General features: G+C 27.5%; 1 protein-coding gene across 1 annotated transcript in view; it reads right to left on the reverse strand.

The window, feature by feature from the left end:
* Nucleotides 1-4,638: 4,638 nt before the first annotated feature.
* The window catches only part of LOC129960398 (gamma-aminobutyric acid receptor alpha-like), a 98,916-nt gene continuing 81,757 nt past the window's right edge, over nucleotides 4,639-21,797 (reverse strand). The window contains exons 6-10 of the mRNA XM_056073818.1: nucleotides 21,437-21,571; nucleotides 16,935-17,087; nucleotides 11,092-11,369; nucleotides 9,157-9,475; nucleotides 4,639-4,667 (exon numbers count right to left, since the gene is read on the reverse strand). Coding sequence (XP_055929793.1) covers nucleotides 4,639-4,667; nucleotides 9,157-9,475; nucleotides 11,092-11,369; nucleotides 16,935-17,087; nucleotides 21,437-21,571 — 914 coding nt within the window. The remainder of the gene's footprint in view (nucleotides 4,668-9,156; nucleotides 9,476-11,091; nucleotides 11,370-16,934; nucleotides 17,088-21,436; nucleotides 21,572-21,797) is intronic.

A 21,797-nucleotide genomic window follows, 5' to 3' on the forward strand; every position in this document is an offset into this window, starting at 1 on the left:
GACTTTGAGTTCACTATGTATTATAATTACATATTAAACATGTACTAAATAAGTCAATCTTTGAGTCAGTACACCTGTTGATATTTATATGTATCTTTAAATTTTTTTTAACCTAGCAGCCCAAGTTCACCTAGCGCAGGAGAAAGAAAATTTGGAATAGCTCAGACTATATCTTAACTGAAATGATTGAAGCAATAAAACCTCAGCTATAAATTCTGTCCTGTTTTAATTCCCTGGTCACTGACCTATTCCAAGATTGCCAATATAACAGTTTTTTAATAGCTTCCTAAAAGAAGGATAGTCATAAGTAAGATCTCTGAGGTTTAAAAAAAATACATTAGCATAAAATTGCTTGGGAGATTCTTTGACTTAAAAATCCGGACAAATTTTAATGTCTAAAAAGAGTAATCTTAAGTAGAAAAATAAAGATAATGATTTTTATCCAGCTTTTAAAGCTTCAAAAAATTTTTATCCATCCTCCAAAATAAACTAAAAAATCTATCAATCAATCAATAATTTCATTAAATTTCAATAAATTAATAATTTTATTAAATTTAAATAAATTAATAATATAAAAAAATAAAAATATTTTAATCCATGCAGTGGTGCTATTGAGGAGATTTTAAAAAAATGTTTCTTTTCAAATCCATAAATGAGTAATTGCTTTTTTACATTTTATTTTCCTTACTTCGAAATTTGTTTCATTAAATCATTCTATATGTATAGGACTTCTTAAAATAGCTTATTTCACATTAGAATGTAATGTAAATAACTAAAATAATTATAACTTGTGAATTCAGTTCTTTGATTTTTTTAAATCACATTAATGGCCTTTATTGTTTCTTAATTCTGGATCATTTTAGAATGTGTTATGAACTTTCTCAAAAAAGCAATACAATTTCACATTTTATTATTTTAGTGCCACTTAACATTAAAACAAATTAAGATTTGCGTTCTTTCAAAATAGCAATAAATTTAGGTGTTTCAAACCTGGAAATAGTAACTCATTTAAAAAAAACACCATTCCATGATATATATAAATTTACATAATAAATACATAATTTTATTGCAATACATGCAAACAAAAATATATTTTAAATTAAAAAACAAACATTGTATAAATTACAAGAATTCTTCAAATAGTAAGAATTGGAGCAATTAGATTAAATTAGATTAGGAGCATAAACATATTAAAATGTAAAAGCATTAAATGAGCAATGTTTCATGGTACACGTACTCTTTTGTAAAACTTTACAAATCCATTACCATTTTAATAGTTATGTTAATAATTATAACCTTATTTGTTATAACTAACTAAATGTGCTGTAGGATTTAAAAGTACAATTTCAATTTTCAGTTCATTTGATTAACATTGCATTAAAATTTTAATTTCCTTTTCCATTAAATTTTCATGCTGCCATTTCATAGTCAGGACACTTTTTTAAAGAAATTGTCGATTTTTAAAAAAAAATTTCAGAAATAAAATAAAGGAATTTAATCAGATAATGACTTAAAATTAAATGTTTCACAAAGATTTTAGGACCTGAAACATTCTACCTCATTAATGCTTACTTAGATTTTTTAAAAATAAAGAAGGTATTGTAAAAAATTGATAATTTATCAAGCAAATTTATGATCATAAAAATTTAAAACAAACAAAGAATGATTAAGAGATAACAAATAAAGGCTAATACATTTTCTGACAAGCAATTGTTATATCTTCACATTTTTTTTTTATTTTCAAAATTGACAATAAACTTATTATAATTGATCAACAAGAATTTAAGTCTTTTATACAGACAATGAGTAAATGAAGAAGATATTAAAGAATTAAATACTTTTTTATATGTTATCATTTCAATGTACTGTATAAAATGTATGTATCATGTATCACAGAGTACTGTATTTGAGACGCTTAAGTAGCATATTTTGTTCCCTTTTACAATATCACGACAACAGAACATTTTATAATATATTTTTTAATTAATGTAGCTGCAAAGTAATTAATTAACTAAATCTGAAGTTATAGTTATAATTAAAGTTTTATTTCTTGCTAATTTTTTCAATTTAATACGAAAACTTTTATTATTTAATATTGTTTCTGTTTTACACTCCTTTGGATTATATTGATGAGAATGCTATATTTTAATAAGACATTGTTGAAAAATTGGAAAGAATTGGAGCTTCTTCACAAATAATAATTTTATTCACTTCACTTTTGCATCCATCTATTGAGGTATTTCAAAGAGAGGAATTTTGATATGGCAAAAATTACATTTTAAATACCACATTAACAAAAACTTCAATAACACATCGCAAATGATATTTAATTTTTTCCCATCGTCTTCAACATAGAAGAACCCACTTTCCTCAGAGGAAATGTCTATATTGGTAGTTATAAGAGTGCTTTATTTTCATCAAAATATCGTCTTTAGACTTGAATTTGAATCGAATAATTACGCAACAGTTTTCTAAATCAGGTGCGTATATTATTAAAAAAATTAAATCATGCATTTCATGCAGTCCGGATGCCAACAATATATTTTTAACATTTAAATTTGTTTTATATGGTCTCAATCTCCTCTCATTACTGCTCATATACAGCGTGATCCAAAAGTTCTTAGACAAACTTAAAAGGTAATACAAAATCAGGCTTATAGAAAGCAGACATTTTTTCCCAACTGAACTTGGAGTGGGAAAAGCAAATAACGACCGCTACAGAGAGCTTTTTAGCTAAAAATTACAAAAAAGAAAAGGTTGCACTAATTAAGGTACATAAGGGTGCTTAATTGAATACAAATTTACAACAGAACAACAACACAATTGCATTAATAACAGCATACGAAGTGCGCATAGCATCAGACGACAAATCTTTTAAACACCTGCCATATCATGAATCAAATAATAAAATTGAGTGAAAATACCAAATCTTTTGAACACCTTCCTCAAATACTCCACTTGTTTCTTGTTTATTTGGCGTCCCTCTTATCTTTATATCTCTCATGCTGCATACGGCTTGTAATATTGTTATTCAAGTTACTGCATTATTGTACTATTGCAAATGTGTATACTTTTAAACTCGTATTGTACCCTTTATCTGAAATCACTAACAAAGATCCCACAGTACCGATACTCTAAGCATTCCTATTGTGAAAATGATTTGTTCTCGCACGCATGGCCTGCCATTTAAGTTTATCTATGTGCCCTTGGATCATCATATACATTTTTTAAATATATCTTTTGATTAATTTTTAATATTTTCTTATTTTTATAGTTTTAGTTTTATTAACATCCGGTTTTAAAGTAACACTAGGGATATTTTGAAATAGACCTCGTAATTTTGAACCGCTATCAAATGACGAGGACCATACCCGAGCTACCATCCCCTCTTTCAACTTCCGCACCATATCAGCGGGGGGAGGGGACGTTTGATCCCAATGGATTGGGTATGCACGAAGCCTGCTTACACGGCTGCAGTGGCACTGGGTTTCGAAGCCGAAACTTATCACTACCGCATCCCCCAAGATTTATTTAATTTGTCTTAAAGTAAATAAGTTAAATATCTTGGTAAAAAATTCTCTCTATATTTTTTTCACAACACTAAATAAGTTAATGAATCAAATGTAATTTAATCATATTTCTGTCTCCCAAATGCGTTAAAAAATGGTGAAAGTATCAAGTCGCGATGGCCTATTGGTTAGGTCTCAGGACTGGAATGAAAACCAAGGCCTAAAACCAAGAGGACTCTAAATCTTTCAGGATTAGTTGTCTTTTTGCAAGGGGAACACGTAAGTTTGAACAGTGAGTGCTGTCACCATTATCATCACGGTTCAAAATCATATTGCCGGTTCCAAAATAAATCTCGTGTTACTTCAAAACGAGACGCAAAAAGTAGCAAAGTTAAATTATGCAGAAAAGATTTTTTGTCAATGGGCATCCAAATTATTTGAAAGTAGTCAACTAGTGTTTTAAAATAGGAATTTATGAGAAGTGTTTTTCCATTAACAGGTGCAATGGAACCTTCCACAAGACTTAATATAAGAATTTCAAATCTGATTCGTTAAAATTTGTAATTGTCTCTATTGATTGAAAATTATTCACTCGCAAATGATATCATATACTCTTCGCCCAAGAATGAGACATGCAGAAAATGAATCGCATAATGGAAATCATGTTACATTCTTTAAATATTTAACAAATTTTCGAAACAGGTCGAAAATAAAGAATGGCTTTTATTTAAACTCAACTTATAGCTGGACAGAATAGACTGCTCAGATAATCCAATTTTATTTCATTTATTTCTGGGTCATTTCTTTTCTTTTCTTTTATAAAAATTTCTTTTAAAAGTGAGATTTCGGAAGTTTATATTTCTTTAGAAAGAATTCTTGGTTTTAATTTGATGAAAGCAAATTTTAATTTTCGTAAAACTTTTTTAATATTAATTTCAAGTGAAATTTCTTCCTACCGAGCGTAAATCTCAGAGGATTAAATTGGTCCCTACCCACAGTGTGCGTTTCTTGTAACTCGTTATCTATTAGATTGTTATACGGTGTAGACCTTGGAATTTGACTGTTAAATAAATCACTTATTTTCAAAAGAAAGACTTGTAATTTTTTAATATTCTTCAACTTTTTTTTATTAAAAAACATTTATTTGTTCGGATTTTACTCGGTTACACTTTAACATGTTCATTGCCTTGAGTATCACCCGTGAGTCACACCTACTTTCTAATAGTAACGAACCATCTATCTAATTAGATAACTCCTTCTTTACTATAATTAAGATATAAAAAAGAAGATAACCATCTAATTAGATAGGCGGTCATAATATCAGGCTTGAGCCGTAGACTTCCACTGTTTTTTAACCCTTAGCAAAATATAGAGTTTAGTAATTTATTTTAACATAATTTAAAATTTTTACACTCTACTGAATACTCATAGTTGTTTCTTGATTGAATTAGTAGTGAAATTTTTAAATAATATTAAGCCAAATATCAAGTAACATGCATTTCACCACAATAAACTTACCTTCGGGATGATATCGTTTAATATGACAACATAAATTGTAGGACAACTTACAAGTTATAAAATATGTATAATGTTGTTTTAAGTACAATATTCCTATTTCTTGTCTAAACGTTGCTTGTATGAAAACTATTTCACTTTTATTAAATAAATACATCAATTAAAGGTGAATTTTTAAGCTTACTTTAATCCATTATCCTAATTAAGGAAGAGCATGCACATTTTCTAATTCGTCTCTTCTATATATCGGTGATTGACAGATTCTGAGAGAGCTAATTTACTCTCACGGAAAGTTTTACAGGAAGAATGAAGTTTGTGCCTGATTTCGAACCAACTCTCGCACTGATTATCGGTCAGAAAATCGATATTTCTGCTGATGAATTCGGTAACTGTCTCCACTTTATCTCCACATAGATGTATGAAGAAAAAAAAACTTTATGTTTATAAAGATAGAAGAAATAAATTTTTTCTTGTTATTTTTAGAGGCTTTAATTGCTCTTATATTTATTGGACTGGGAGCGCAAATGAAGGAAGAAGGGCATTCACCATTCGAAAACTTACTCCTACACTTTAGCCTTTTCATTTCATTTCCTGCAGTATGAAGGAGGCTATATGATTCCTTACAAACAGTTATCATATTTTAAAATTCGGGTTCAAAATGATCTGGTTAGCGAAATTGTCTCTCTCTATATAAATAATAACATAACATTACTCAATTCAACTTAAATCATTTAATGTATCTCAATAAATTATGATTGATTAATTTTTAAAGAATAAGTATCTCCCCGTTTAAGTGTTATATTAAAAAAAAGTTACCTGGATTTAAACTCAAAAATTATTAATAGATCAGGTAATATTTCTCTTTGTTTTGCTGGATAAGAGACAAAAATATTAATAATTCTCAATCCAATGTTTACAAATTTAAAAATTCAGACAGAAAGGAAATGCATTGCCAAAATTATTTTATATTATTCGAAAGAAAATTTGATGCTCTGAAGGATAACGCTTTGATTTTTAAAATAATTTTGATTTTTATATGTATCCTGATCTTTAAAATAGAATACCAAGACGATAAAATTGAGCATTTTTTACCCCATTTACTTTTTACATTTAATCGATGTATCGAATCTACTTGTAAGATTTGTGATGGTACATATCCGAAAAAAAGAATTCCATTCTACAAAAAAAGAAAAAATAATCCATTTTTCCGTCACGAATTTCTTTTTTTTAAATTCCTCTTGTTTAAATTGATATAAAGTATGAATTTTAAAATAATTTTTTAAATGCTCATTATTTATTATTCAAACCAATAGATTTATTTAGATAGTTTTGATTGTAATCATTACTTCCCGTCCTAAACTAACTTAATGAAATGGGAATCTGAAAGCATAGAATTTTATTGAATTTAATAAAACACGTGTTTTGTGTGTTTGTGAATGACAAAAGTAATCGTCCTAAAATATTTATTTCAAAAAACACTGCATTTTTCTTTCTATTCTTATCATCTCAGTAAATAAGACAGTTTTCCTGTAGAATAGAATATCATTTCATTAGTTATAGCTTTTAAAAACTATCCAAAAAAGGCTAGTTATTCTTCTTAATCATTAATAAAATGTAACTTTGACAGCCTGGAAAGTATTATCACTTTAATAATGAAGCCAAGACGTTCCTAGCTCTTAATTTTTCATTGTGAAACTTTTGATACATAACGAAAAAATTTTCAAGAAAATACAAATTAATTCTTACTTTTATTCTGTAGAATAAAAGGTTTGAAATAACATTTATTAATGGGAAAACCTTACATTAATTATCCGTCTGCCTGGTTGCAATTAAAAGGCATTTAGATATATTTTTTTACCAAATTACAGTTACAAGCGAATGTGACAAACAAATGGCACAAAAAATATCTCTTAAATGAATGAAGAGCTGTTTTAAACTCATGTTTAATTTCTTTGCATTATTCATAAAAAATGCTTGAATTGAAAATTATTTAGTGAATTTAAAAATATTTCTACTGTCCTTTTCCGTTTTTAACAGTTCAGTGACTAATCATTCAAAGCGCGCTTTAAGCATTTTGTTGTTCATAATATAAATAAATCGATATCATTTTATTAAAAATAAAATGCTTATAGTTTATGTTATTAAGAAATTCTACCCTTACATTATAAGATGGAACCTGGAAAATACTGTCTAAACATCTTTATAAAACTTTTTCTATTATTCTTTCTTTATAATTAAACTAAATATAGAATTCCTTTAAATAAGGAATATAAATAACTAAATTTTATAGTTATATATGAAGTAATAATTAATTGCCAAAAGACATATTTAAAAAAATACTTATAAACTATATTTCAATTGATTACGTACTTATCAAGGGTCAGGCAAACATATTATAAAAACTATAATAAGTCTGAAGATTTTAAATGTTTAACCATGTTTCTCGTAAACAAAGAAGAATCATTAGAATTTTAAATTATTACAATTTGCATCCATTTGCGATCGATATGTAAATGAAACAAATCTTTTTTCTGTGTTCGTTTCTTATAACTTCTTTTAGTACGTTAAGATAGGAAAAATAAATTAATGAAATAAACTTCTTAAAAAGTGTACAAGAAACTCTTAGACAATTCACATTCATTTTAAATTAAAAAGAATTCGAGAAATCGATTGAAATTAATTGAATTAATTCTCGTTTTAAGCATTGCGACATAATTGTGAAAAAAAATTAAGGAAGAATTTCCCTTTAGTTAAATCAGTTTGCATAGTAAATATGCAAACTATAATTTGAATAAATCTTTGCGTTTTTTGTTTACAAAATGCTTTTGAATGAAATGATTTCAAGTCTGTTTATAAGAAAAAGCAATTAAGAAAGTTAAGACAATGAATTATCTTTGGAAACTGTTATTTTTAATATCATTAAGCAGGACGATATTTAATTAATTATAATGACGCAAAGTGAATTGTATTCTGAAATATTATTAATTACATAAATAATATAAACTCAGTTTCGATTGCAGACTTAAAAAAGAGATGTTAATTATTATTAGACTTAACACTCTTTTTAAAGGAAACAATTTTTCAGGAAATATAATATTCCGACAACAGTAATGACTTTTTTATACCTAACATTTAACATTCATTATTTTCTTGTCATTTTTTCAAGAAGTTACACGATTAAATATTTCCAAGTAGTCACACATTGAGCAAACACAACACTTAATACATACCTTTGACATCAACACGAATAACACATTCAGTTAACACTGAAGCACCAAAATTCATATGCTTTAAACTATTTGAAAAAAAAATCTAAGATCGGTATAATAAAAAAAACTAAAATAACTGTAAAGTTCCATTAATATTCTTTTTTTCCTGTAAATAACACTAAGTACAGAAATACTAGACATCACTACATCCATCCTTCTGAGATCAGATATATACATTCATGAAATAAAGATTTCAGTTCCTTTATTGAATTTAATATTAAATATTATAGCAAAAAAAAAACATTTTGCTATAATTATACGATGAAACGTTGAATTTTTTTATATGTTTCTATCGCTAGATTGATGTTAAAATTACTTAAGTGCCCAAAGCAACTCTGAATTCGGAATTCCATTCCTTATCCTTTAAAAATTCTTAATTTCATTGCAAAAACTTTTTCTAGTGTCTTAATAATCAAATGTAACTGCCATGAATTTTCAAGAAATGACATGTGGACATATTATACTTTTAAATAATTATTTTTATCGATGAAATCTGTTCTAATTTTCCTTTCAAGTTTTTACTTGAATCATTAGCAACCATGTAGTCGAATTAATTATTCCATTCATAATATCATTTATTATCACTATGTATCAATTAAAATTAATTAAAACTGAGAATGCTGAGTTATTTGCAGATCACTAGCAATAAATAAGACTAGGCACCAATACATTCATTAGTATCAATAACTCATAGAAAGCAAATTTAAAATCACATTTCCACATTATCGGTATAGTTTGTTAAAGAAATGCGTATTAAAAATTTCTTGCAATCTGCCGGTATACAAATGACTGTCTTTAAGACTTAACCTTCCATGTCTTAAAGACAGACAAGAAGTGCATATACCATGGCTAACTTTCACCACCAAGGTATGTACACCAATAGATCACATTAATGAATAAAAATATGAGTGGAAATACCACACGGGATACTTTGTCCACCTTGCTGACACTATTTAGTTGATAATGAGGCATAGATCCCCGACGATGAAGATATGATTTTCGCCTCTCAAACATAGAAGCATTAATCTGCCTCAGGGACATACGGCAATTCTGAGACTGCGAGGATTCAGCTGCATTGTCAGAAGTTGATGCATCTGAGTTTTGGGCCTGAGCTGCAGCAGATGAAGTGGCTGCAGCCTCTTCGATAGCTTGGGAAGCATCCTCGGTACAGAAGATTGCAATCTGGGACAACAAAAAATAAACAAAATAATAAAAAATAAGTTGAATGGTTATTATAACATTTCAGAATTGTCTGCATCAAAGTTTCTAAAACATGCTTTCGGCAGTTGCATTTACTGGTGTCTTTTTGATTCAAGTATTTTTTTACAATCTCAATCAATCTATAAAACTAAACTTTTCCCATCCTTCAAATAAATGTAAAATATAAGCGAATATGATTATTCAGCTTCTAACGGCCACTATAAATATATTAAGTGTTATTTTCCATTAATTAAGACAAAGAATACGAAGTTATGTCAGAGTAACAATTTTGCTTCTATCAATATTAAGATTTGTCTCTTGTTTTTATATATTCCAGGATAATGTTAAAGATAGCATATGTTTTAATTTTGAATTGTCAAGGGTAATGGGAGAAATTAGTGATTTTTTTTTCTGTAAATAATTAAATTTTTATTCCAAATTCTTTTCGTTGAAAGTGTGCATTGTGCAAGACTTTGTGGTTAATGAAAACTCAAAAATTACCCCAGGTTCCTCTAAAACTCGACTTGCATTGCATCCCGTAATACGAGCTGACATCTGGACAAAAATTTCATTTTCGACGATGCTAATTGTTTTTTATTTTCTTTTTCTTCTTGATTTGTCTTTCTTCTTATCATAAATTTCCTATAAAAAGTTCTTAAAATTGGGGTAGTACTTTTCTTAGCAATTAAACTTTTTTTTTCATTTAAATCATGTGCACTTAATATATCGTATTTAAATACTACATAAAATTATGATTAACTAATTAATAAGCGTCAAAGATCTCTAAATATTTCAAATAGTTCACCTGCTTAGTAATATTTGACAATGTTATTTGGCAATGAATTTCTTTTTTTTTTCACAGTTTGAAATCCATTATTTCTTTTCGAATCTTTTAAAAACTTCTATAACATATCTTAAGAATGAAAACTATTCCTTTAAGCAGACGATTAAATAAATTTTTTTCTCTTCTATATCAGGTAAACATAGTAGCTAAGATTTAAATGTTAACATAATCATTATAATGAAAGCTAAGATTCTTGAATCAAATGAAATATCTTAATCTGAACTCTCTTTTATTTTTAGTTTGCTTTAAAAATTCATTGATGAGTAAAAGAGCTAAAAGAATAATGAGTCATGTATAAATGGTAATAAACGAAAACTTATATTGAAGTAAATGAAAAAAGACTTAAAAAGAAATTATTTTTCGAAATAATTACGCTCAAAATCTGAAAACTAATTTCCATCCTTTATACGAAATTTTATTCATAGTATTTTTTAATTTTCAAAATATACAGAAGTTTATTTAGCAAACGAGTCATTAAATGCACTACGATGGTTGAAATTTTGTTTGCCTGGCAATATTTTGTCAAGACAGTTGTAAAAATATTTAACAACCACAACGCAGTTTAATGATATATAATTCATTGATGACCAAAGCAATTAAAGAAAGATTTCCTTTAATTGAAAAAATACTGAACTTTCTATACTGAAGTTGAACAACAAAAACAGTACTCTGCTACATTTCACACCTGTAGTCTCACTTCGACCAAGATTTATACCAAGACTTCACAGAATTTTTTATTGGAAGGGGTCCTTACCTTGTTTGTTTCGGCAGAGCTGAAAGTAACATCTGGCTTTTGTGGTTTTGCTCTTTCTTCCTCATTCCCAGAATATTCGGGGGGTGTTGGTGGGAAATAATACTCTCCACTGCCTACTTTCGTATAATGATGCACAATAGCGAACTGGATGATGGTCGCGAAAATAAAACCAAAGCTAATAGCGACGTAATAGTCCAGAGCAGTGCAATACGATACTTTGGGTAGATTGTTTCGGCACTCCAAAGCAAGAAACGTCATGGTTAAAACAGTAGTGACTCCTACAAGAAGACAGGACGTTAGAGGAACTTTTTTAGCATTGCATTGTAATATTATTTTCATTTAATGCACAACTCACTCGTGACAATTTAAAAATAGCATTATTAGCACTTTTATTTAAGGTGTATGTACACACTTGAAAATTCGAAAATTTTTTTATTGCTTATTAATGTTCTCTGATCCTTTAGCTTTCAAACGATACCAAGATGTTGTCAATATTCGAAATATTTCTCGAGTTATAATTATTTTTCTTGAGGTGCTTTCATTAAAAACTCTAATTACGATGTTTTTAAAACTCATTTTATGAAGAATGATATTTTCCCACTATGTTGCTTCATTCAAACAATCATAACTCAACAAGAAATGAACCAAATACAGTTATTTATGTATAAAAATAATCTGTATGAAATAGCGGATGTTTTGTGCCTCAATCAAAGTTATATTTATAGAAATAAATTTTTAATAGCTGTTTAAAATTTAAAATTACAGAAAAAATCTCGCTTTTTCTATTCATCGTTGATGAAAAAACTGTTTAAAAAAAACTATACATTTTTATAACTTGATTGAAGCAGACAACATGAAGACTAATAGTAGGCATAATTTCCAACTAGAATTGTGTGTCTGTAAAAATTAGAATTTAAGATATCATGTTTCAAAAAATAGGCTAATTAGCTCAATAAATATTATTTAATTAATTAATAATTAGTGTTACATGGTTTTTTCTCACTGAAATGAATTTAAACATATATTAATAACCTACTGTGAAAAAACTGGATTTTTAAAGTTAAAATTTAAAAAAAAATCTTCAAGTGTGTACGTACACCTTAAAATAGCATTATTATTTAAAATAGCGCTACTATATTGATCAGTATTTCTGTGAAGTGAACTGAAGCTAACCTGATCTTCACGGTATAAATAATGCTCGCACTTGAGCACTCTGGTTGCGTGTGAAGTTGTTATGATGTTTTACTAATAAATATTTCGTTTTTGTAAAGCGTCGTTTTATTCTTGCAAACTACAAGCTAAGAACAATGATTAAACCACAGGTATTAAATTTAAAAAAAATGTTCTCATAAAACAAAGTAAAACTCGTATAAAACTGGAAGAATGTTAATTCTTCCCAAATTATAATTCAACTTAATTGGTTTTTATTTAAATGTCAAAATGTGACAAAAATATATGAAGTCACAAAAAGTGTGCTAATTTGAGTTATTATTAGAGAACATAAAAAATTTTGCTTTGTTTAAAAAACAACTCTGCAAGTTTTAGCATTGTAATATTTCCATTTCCTAAGTAATTGGTTAATTCATTTAATTTTTTAAAAAGAAAGAATCATGAATAATTTTATGCGAAACATGTCATTAAAATTATCAGAATCTTCTTTGCAATTCTGGGAAACATGATCGTCATAGTGGAAAAGGGAATCCGGAAATGCAGTTATTAATTTGTATTCGTAGCCATGGTACTATTACATGTAAAAACATAGAAAATAAACTGTCAAGTTATTTTGCACTTTTCAAACATCTGGTATTATTCCATCATATGCATGAATGAAAATCAGAGCTTTATTCATATTTTATCTTAAATTCAATAACTTATTATTTGTAATATCAGATCCGTTATTTGAAGTTGTTTCACTGGAAAATAGGGAAGCACTTCATAATTAGGACCCACACTTTAGTGGCGTGAATGGGATTCGATTCTATTATTTAAAACCACAATCCTCTGATACGGAGCAAGGGTATGTACTAAAAGGTCTCCGGGATTATAATACTTGATGATGTCGAAACATTTTGTTTCGGCTTCTGAGACATCTTCAATTAATCAACATAGGATTTTTCCTAACTAACTGTACTTTTCAAGGACATTATATACCCTGAAAATGCTACGGTTTTACTGTGGTAAGGTTTATCTGTGCAATAGTTCACATTATTTAATACATTTAAGAAGCCTTATTCCTGATTTCAATTCTTATTCTTTAATGCTTAAAATATCACTATTCTACGTGCACAACCCTTAATAAGCATAACATTTTAATAGAAACTTCATTTCCTGTATTCGGATAATCGCACATAATTTAGTTCCTCAGATTTAGACAATTTTACTTTATAACAATTAATTTAAATTGTCATTTTTATACCGCCTTGGCAATCAATGACAATTAAGTTCTGTATTAGCAAAAATAACCGAATTCAGAGTAGGATTTAAATTTTTCATACAAAATAAAAATAACCAATATATCGAATAGATTTACTTTGACTTGAGTCGTACGAAAAGATCTGTAATTAAATTTGTTATTTTTTGTACTCAATTCGAATTGTAATTTGCAACTGAATGACCTCCTCTCTGGGATGTTATAGGTTGTATACATCCCATTTGTCTGATGAATAAACAGTAGAATATCAAAGAGTACGGATATGATTTAAATCATTTAATGATGAATTCACATTTGCATATGATAAAAGAAAATGGACAGTGAAATGAAGTGCACCTTATTGTTATTAACATTAAATTAAGGTATTAATGTATATGTTGTAACTGACTGAAACAATTGTCAAGTATCTCAATCAAAACAATTGATATGGACTACCGTTTTAGAAATTCACTCAGGAGTTTTGAAAAACAAGCTTCGTGCTCTGTAATCCTAGTTATAATAAAAACCTTCAGTTATAATACCATATTTTATAATAATTTTATATCTATAAAAATTTACAAAAAAAATAAAAAAAATTCAGGTGGAATGTTTCGTAAATCGCATTCACTGAAAAACTGGTTTTTTTAAAAATCCTTTTTGAGAATCTTTCCGAACAAATGCTTATAATAAAAATTTAAATTGTCTTACTTTAGCATTAAAATAAACTACAGTAGATAAATATTATGAAAACATACATAATAACGGTGATTATGTGAAGTAAAAAGAAACAGCGCAGGAAATTTAAGTGGGACCCGGGACGTGTCCTTTTTTCACACCCTCTTTTCATAAGTGTCTTTAAAAAATGGCATGCTCTCATTAATGTGTTGTCATCCATATAACACTTAAAATTGGCTCCCACGGTAACTGTATTTCCCCTCCCCTCCTTACCATAATCACAACACCATTGATATCAAGCATTTACGTTTCTTATTCCCAGCTATTTCTTCCAACAATGACTTTTTGACATCATTACTAATTTAAATTTATTTACTATTAGGTAGGTAAAAATAACTTCATATGAAAGAGAATATTAAAATCGCAAAATATATTCCTTTAAAGAAATTCTTTCTAAAATATTTTCATTATTTACGAATAAATATAGCAGGCATTTTTTTCATTTAATTCACATAAAGGAATTACAGATGTATTTAATCAACTTTCAGAAGCATTCTTTAGATTTGAAAGAATAATCATTACAATATTACTTAATTAACTCTTAAGTAAGAGATAAGGTTTTCGATTCAAAATGTAATAAAACATTAAAAATAACTAAAAATTCCTAAAATTTTGTTTAGATGGCTGAAGATAGAAAAAGGCGAATAAATTATTTTATAATTTCCACAATTTTGCTAGTTAAATTTTTTATTCAGGTTAATATCGTTATCATTGTTTTACCAGATTCTATTTTTAAATTTTCATCTTCTTCAGTTTTGAAATACACACTTTTGTTTAGAATTTCTGCAAACAAATTTTTTTTAATGTCTGACTGAGATACTTTCACGGTGAAATAGCTATGTCCACATCTTTTTCTTCAGAAAAATAACCCTGGTCAAAAGAAAAACTTTTTTAATACTTCGTAAAGTAAACTTCATTTTGAGTTCAGTTTATGAAGAGTCTCAAATATCGAAAACAATTTCCCAACTTCCGTCGGACATACATATTATTGATTTTTGGAGCTTTAATTTCTTTTAAATGATTTTCTTGATATAAGTCTTGAAAGATTGAAAAGAATGGTTTGAGAAATATAAGAGAATTCTGATAAAGATTAACAAAGACAATAACAAAAAATAAGATGGAAATAATAAAGGGACTGGTACGTGGTGATATGACCGAAAATAAATTCAAGACAAAGGATCAAAGTAAAAATAAACATGTGATACTTATCGCTTAAAATTTAAAAGAAGTCTTACCTTATCAGTATCAGGAAAGTTTTTAATAATTATTATTTCTTTGAGATTATCTCTGAATGAGGTTACGAGGTATTTGGAAATTTATTTAACATCTAAATGAAAATAAATTCATTGTATGCAAATTTCCATTCTGTAGGAATCAAATGTGTATGTAAATATGTATTTATTAAATAATTGTATGTCAAAACTCTATTTTTTCGCTTCTTCAAAAAATCACACTAATCTAAAAACATGCATGGAAAATAAAAAAATAAAAAGAAATTTTTTTTTTGAAATTTTTAACAACAAAACAATAATGTAATTACTGTTTTGAAATTTTAATTGGATTTGTATTTTTTTATTTGGTTAAAATAAATAGGTTTCATTAGAAGTAATTTTATTTTCAATTAGAAAATTAAGTTTGCAATTTTTGTAGCAATTAGTTTAGCATTTCTAGTAATCAAAACTAAAATTCCACTGCTTAAATTAGAAATAAATAAAATAAACCAAGAGTCCCAGAAAAAGAAACGGTGATAAATTTTGGTTTATATAAAATTCTTGCAGAATTTCTAAATTTATGTTTTAATTTAGTTATTCTCATACAGAAAATTAAACGTAATTTGCGTTTCAAAAGACAACCATTCTAAATATAAACATATACCAAGCCATGAAAGAAACACAACAGACATTTCTGTCACTTGCGATTATTACAGCAAAGAAGCGCAACTCTTCTAACTTCGATACGAAGTGTGTTTCCTTTTGAGATTTCTGGCAGAGAAATTCGTCAATAAAATGTATAATATTAAATTAGTGCATTTAAATCAGAATAAAATATAACCAAAATTCATTTCAAAATATTCCAGACTACTATATTTTTTCTACAATTTTTCCTTATTATCCCAATTATTTCCTTATTTTCTACAATTTGTCCTTATTTAATAGGGACAAAAATGTACGATTTTGTCATTCTAATTAAATGTTTACTTATCAAAAATATTTTTATGCACAACGCAGTGAATTTTCATAAAAATTTTATGCTTTTCTGAATTAAAATTGTCTTTTAGCTATCTAAAAATACTCGAAACGCAAGATGTATACCTAGATTTCTTTTAATGTTAATCTTCATTATCAATTTTATTAAATTTTCTGAAAAATTAAGACACCTGGAATATTCTAAAGATATTTAATTCTAATTAGAAAATCTTTTTAAGAAAAATCATTAAAATACATTCTTTTTCTCTAAACCTTTCAAATATTTGTTTTATTGAAGAATACATTTTATAGTTTTAAATTTTATAAAGCCATTTTAGTTAAGTATAAACATATTTCGGCGACGAACAATAAAAAAGAAAATTTTATATTTTCGTCCATTTTTGTCCTCTGTCCCCTTAATTAAGTCATCACACGATTTCTTAACGGCGTTCAGGCAAATAATGCATACATATTATTAAAAAAAATATTAAAACAGAAACTTTCTCTCTTACCAAGAGCAACTCTGTCGGCCGTTGCTTCTCGGTTAATCCAGAATGCTACCCATGAAAGCACAACAAGCATAGTACAAGGAGCATAGACTTCAATGATGAAATATCCCATATGGCGCTTTAGGTGAAAGCTTACCATCAACACCGAAAACGGGCCTAAAAAATTAAATAAGGAAATAATCTTTAGATCTTTTTTAGAACTATATTCAGACTTAATAAGATATGGAAAGAAATTTGAAGTGCATTTAATGTCACAAGAGAAACAATATTCAATAGATTTCAAATATTTTCTAAATACAGATCAGTGTAATACCATAATTATTAAATTGAAATTTTGAATTGATAATACTATAATACTCAACGAAATAACTGTAAAAATTATTGCGTCTGTTTGGATTAAAATAAAATTTGAAATTTCAGTATCAAATTGCTCTTATCTTAAGAATAATAATCTGCTGGTGCATATTTTTTAATCAAGTACCATAAACCTTCATTTCCCCCATGAGCATCTCAGGCATGGGAATGAAAATCTTCGGAAATATTGGTTGGTTCTCGTTGTCCCGGTGGGTACAGAAATGGTGTGTGGTCAGTTACCCCTTTCGAATGACGAAATATGTCTCCTACTTGTGGGGTTGTACAGTGACCGATGCTGGTCCTTAGGATTCAACCATAGTTTCCGTCAAGACTGTTGCGGCATCCCATATTTTCCGAGTGTTTTCGGGGTTGCGTTTATGGTTACCATAAATCATCATAGCATCAATAATTAAAATGTTGTAGATAAATTAAATTTCAAATGTCAGAGTTGAAAACAAAATTCTAGATTATTTATATAGATACTATGATTTTATGAGAGAATGAAATGTAAAGTAAAAGGAAACTTACGATAAAATTTCGATTTTAGATCAGAGTTTTGAGCTGTTAACCATGCGTTGAACCTATTTTTGATTTTATCATTATTCAATATATACTTTTGAATGTTAATATTACATTTTTTTTCATTTGTGATTTATTTTTAATTCAATGTTTAATAAAGCATTCCAAAAGCTTTTAATTGGTTATTCAATTTTGCAAAAATATTTGTAGTATTTAAATGGTCTTCCGATTTGTCGAAATTGATTCTAAAATCAAATCAGAAAGTCAGAAAATGTTTATTCAGAATGCTAGATCTAGATCTCAACTATTCTATTCATTCATTCATTACTATGCCATTTTTGAAGATTTATGATCGTTTTCTTCATTACATCATTAAAACTTGTAACGTTTACGGCAATGAAACAACATTTTTCTAAGAGTGCTCATCTGTAGAAGGTAGAAGCGATTGATTCTAAATTATTAAGAGACTCATTTTTTCCGAAAGTTAAAAATTCCATTAAGGAAAACAAAGATGGGTGATGCGTACCAGTTGAGGAACTTTCTTTTAAGCCGACTTTTACGGTTTCGGAAAAAATCAATGAAAGAGTAATGAATTGACAATGAAACGTTCTCGAACTGTTATTGATCTGGTTTAATTCTATACGAATTTCATTTCAAGTAAATCTACGGAATTTCAAAAAAAAATTATGGTTACCATAATTTTTTGTGGTAATTTAATATGGTATGGCTCAGAGCTTTGAAATGAAATTGATTTAAAGCTTCTCAAAAATTGAAATAACTATCTCAGTTCACCATACCATTATGCTTTTCTTGCTTCAGAAGACAGCACATGACTTGCAATATTAAATAAATTTATATTTCTAATGCCTCAAAAATATTTCTATATTTCAAGAACAATTAGTTTGTTTTTCTTCAAGAAATAAATTTATTTTTATAGAGTCCGGAAAAAATATGTTTAACATTTAAGTAGACTGTATCATTTTTTTTCAACATTGCGAATTAATAATAACACTAAAATAATACATAAGAATCGGCAAGAACCTTTCCTAATGAAGTTCATAGAAATAGTCGAAAAATATGCTGGAGAGCATTTCTTTAAAATTATTAGAAAAAGCCAGTACTTTCTTATGTTGTTGTTGGTATTAATTAATAGAAAAATCGTAAAATATGCACACTTTTCTAATGTCTGCCAAACTTTTGAAATGCTGACATTTTTATAATCTTAATGTCCTCGTCATAGCAATATAGAAGTAAATAGGATGTTAGATTCAGTATAAGTAAATTTATTTAATTTTTTTAATGAATTAATGGTTGATTACTTTTTGCTTTAAAGATTGTACAGGTAGCGATAGTAGTTTATAGGTCTGATACTGGCAATAAAAAGTTTTAAAATATTACTATTACAGTGTAAAACAGTTCTAAAAATTTAAAAAGTAAACTCGCAGTCAATTATCGAAATCAAATTTATTAAAGTAATTTATAAAGTAATTTGGAAAACCATAGAAAGCCCTCTTGACTTAGATATCTGGGCAGTTCGAAGCTGAAAAACTCATTATTTTCTGCAACTTCATTTGTACAAACTTCCGGGAACTGTCAATCGCTTTTATTCAACCTCTACTATAAATAAAAATCTGAACCTCTAAACTTGCAAATATATTATAAACTTGCATAAACTATACCTATAAACTTGCAATTGTCCTTATAAACTTGCATCAAAATTTTATTTAAATATTGCCAAAATGCAATAAAAGTCATTTTATCTTAAAAATTGTCTGGTATTTTAAAATATTCTAAGGTTCTTGGTTGCTTACAACAAGTTACTACCTTTTTAACTATTAATCTTGCCTCTAAATTGGAATTGTTAGACAGAATTCACCTTTTAAAAAATTTCCCAACATTAAAACGATTTCCTATAAAATATTTTTAATGCATAATATGAAATATTTCATCATATTTTATTATTCTTGTAATCATTTGATGTCGCAAAAATTTTATACTATCTAAAGGAAATATTGATTTGAAAAAGAGTCTTGATTTGTAACACGCTCTAGAAATCCTACTTACAACACTTCGACATCAGCACTTAGATCGATTACAGAACAATTTGTCTTTATTACTTCAGTTAAGTTCTACACTTTGTAGTTTATTTTAGAAGCTTTTAAAGCGTCTCATTAATTTCAAATAATGACAAAATATAGTAGTAAGAAACATCAATAATCACTTCTTGATTTTTAGAAAAACTGAATATTATTTTTCAATATTTTATCATTTGTATCATTTTGGCTTAATCTCATTGAATGACACTTCTCCTATTTTTATTATTTTCATCAATTGTAAAATTTCTGTTTCTTCTTTATTAATCGTGATTTCTCTTTTCACAGTTTACCACTTTAAAGTTTCTTCAAAAACGGTAAAAATTCTTGGTTTCGTATTAGAAGTATAGAAAGCAGCAACTAAATAAAAACTACCGACAAAAAAATAATAGCTACTCCCGGAATTTGATAGCAATTAAAACACTCAGATTCCTTATTAAGTCATCCCTACACGACAAATCGCTTTAAATAACCAGTTTTAGAGGTTGACTGAAAAAGTTCACTTTAATAAGGAAACCGGATTATGAAGATATTAATAAACATGTTTTTTGTGTCCTTCGCGGAGAGTTTTTTGCAGTTATCTAGAATCACCTAAATATACGATAATTAGCTGCTCAACATTTTCTACCTCCGTAATTCCCGGGTTAATCTTTTTCTTTTCCTTTTTTCGTTATCCGTAAATTAGCAGTTATTTTTAATAGAAAATATAAAAATATCATTAAAGCGAAACTTTCGCTGTCGGAATCATAATCTCGGCAATGTTAAGCTTTAACGAAAATAGTTCCTTGTTTAGATTTTGTTCCTTAGTTTGATTCTGTAGGAAAAAAATACAGATTTTTTGAGTAGAATTTTTCAAAAGGAAGCAAATTTGTTTCTTTTAGGACTTTTTTTTTTTTTTTACCTTTTTAGTGTCAAATACCTTGCAATGCCAATTGAGCCAGAAGTTTATAAAAGTAATTATTTTGGAAAGACAGTTGCTATGAAATATGAGTAAAAATTTTTTTATTAGACATTCCATTTCATATTTCCAGCTACTTGAAGCAGGAATCTGCCTTATCGTACTAGTCTCACATAAGCTAAAAAAATATTCATTTTTTTATTCCTCTTTCTTAAATGTTTTCATTTAATCTTATTAAAACTCCCTTCTTTAACACAAAAAATTATCCATCTTCAGAAGTTTTACATTTTCATTTCTGGTTTAAATATAATCAGATATTATTGACCTATTGTAATTTTTAGAAATAAAATTCTTCCTACATATGATTTTATTAAATAATACATCAAATGAAAATAAAGTATTCATAAAAAAAATTGAGTTATTTCTTTTTAACCCCTTAATCGGTATGCCTGTACACCATGCTGGCATCGATTTATCTTATTTTTACTCTTTTACACAGCATTTATGCTATTCATAATTGTTATAATACTATACAAAAATGACATAGAATCAAAACGACAAAACATTCCCAAAAGTGAAGATTTCATCTAATTTCATTATAAAGAAAATAAATCAGTGAAGGGGTTAGAGACCATACTAACCTTTTCTCTGCTCCTCAGTTAAATTTCCAGTAGGAGTATCGGTGACATCAAACATAGACAGCTTCATATCAGATGCTATAACAACACTTCTTGCCGGATTCCACTTGTATTGAATATCTCTGTCAGAATAGCCAACTGTGAAAGTACGAATTTCTTAAAAATTAAATATTTTATATATAGTAAATACAAATTTTACTACAATGGATTCCTTTGAATGACAATAAAAATAAATTAAAGGAATTTTTTTAGTAATTTTAGCAGGATTTAGCAGTAATTTTAGCAGGACTCCTTTTCTTAAATTCAATTGTTTTATATTATAAGGCTATAATATTGTGATCCATTTCTTACTCACTCACTTTCT

The sequence above is a fragment of the Argiope bruennichi genome, chromosome X2 (genome assembly GCF_947563725.1).
Source record: "Argiope bruennichi chromosome X2, qqArgBrue1.1, whole genome shotgun sequence".
Lineage (NCBI taxonomy): Eukaryota > Metazoa > Arthropoda > Arachnida > Araneae > Araneidae > Argiope > Argiope bruennichi.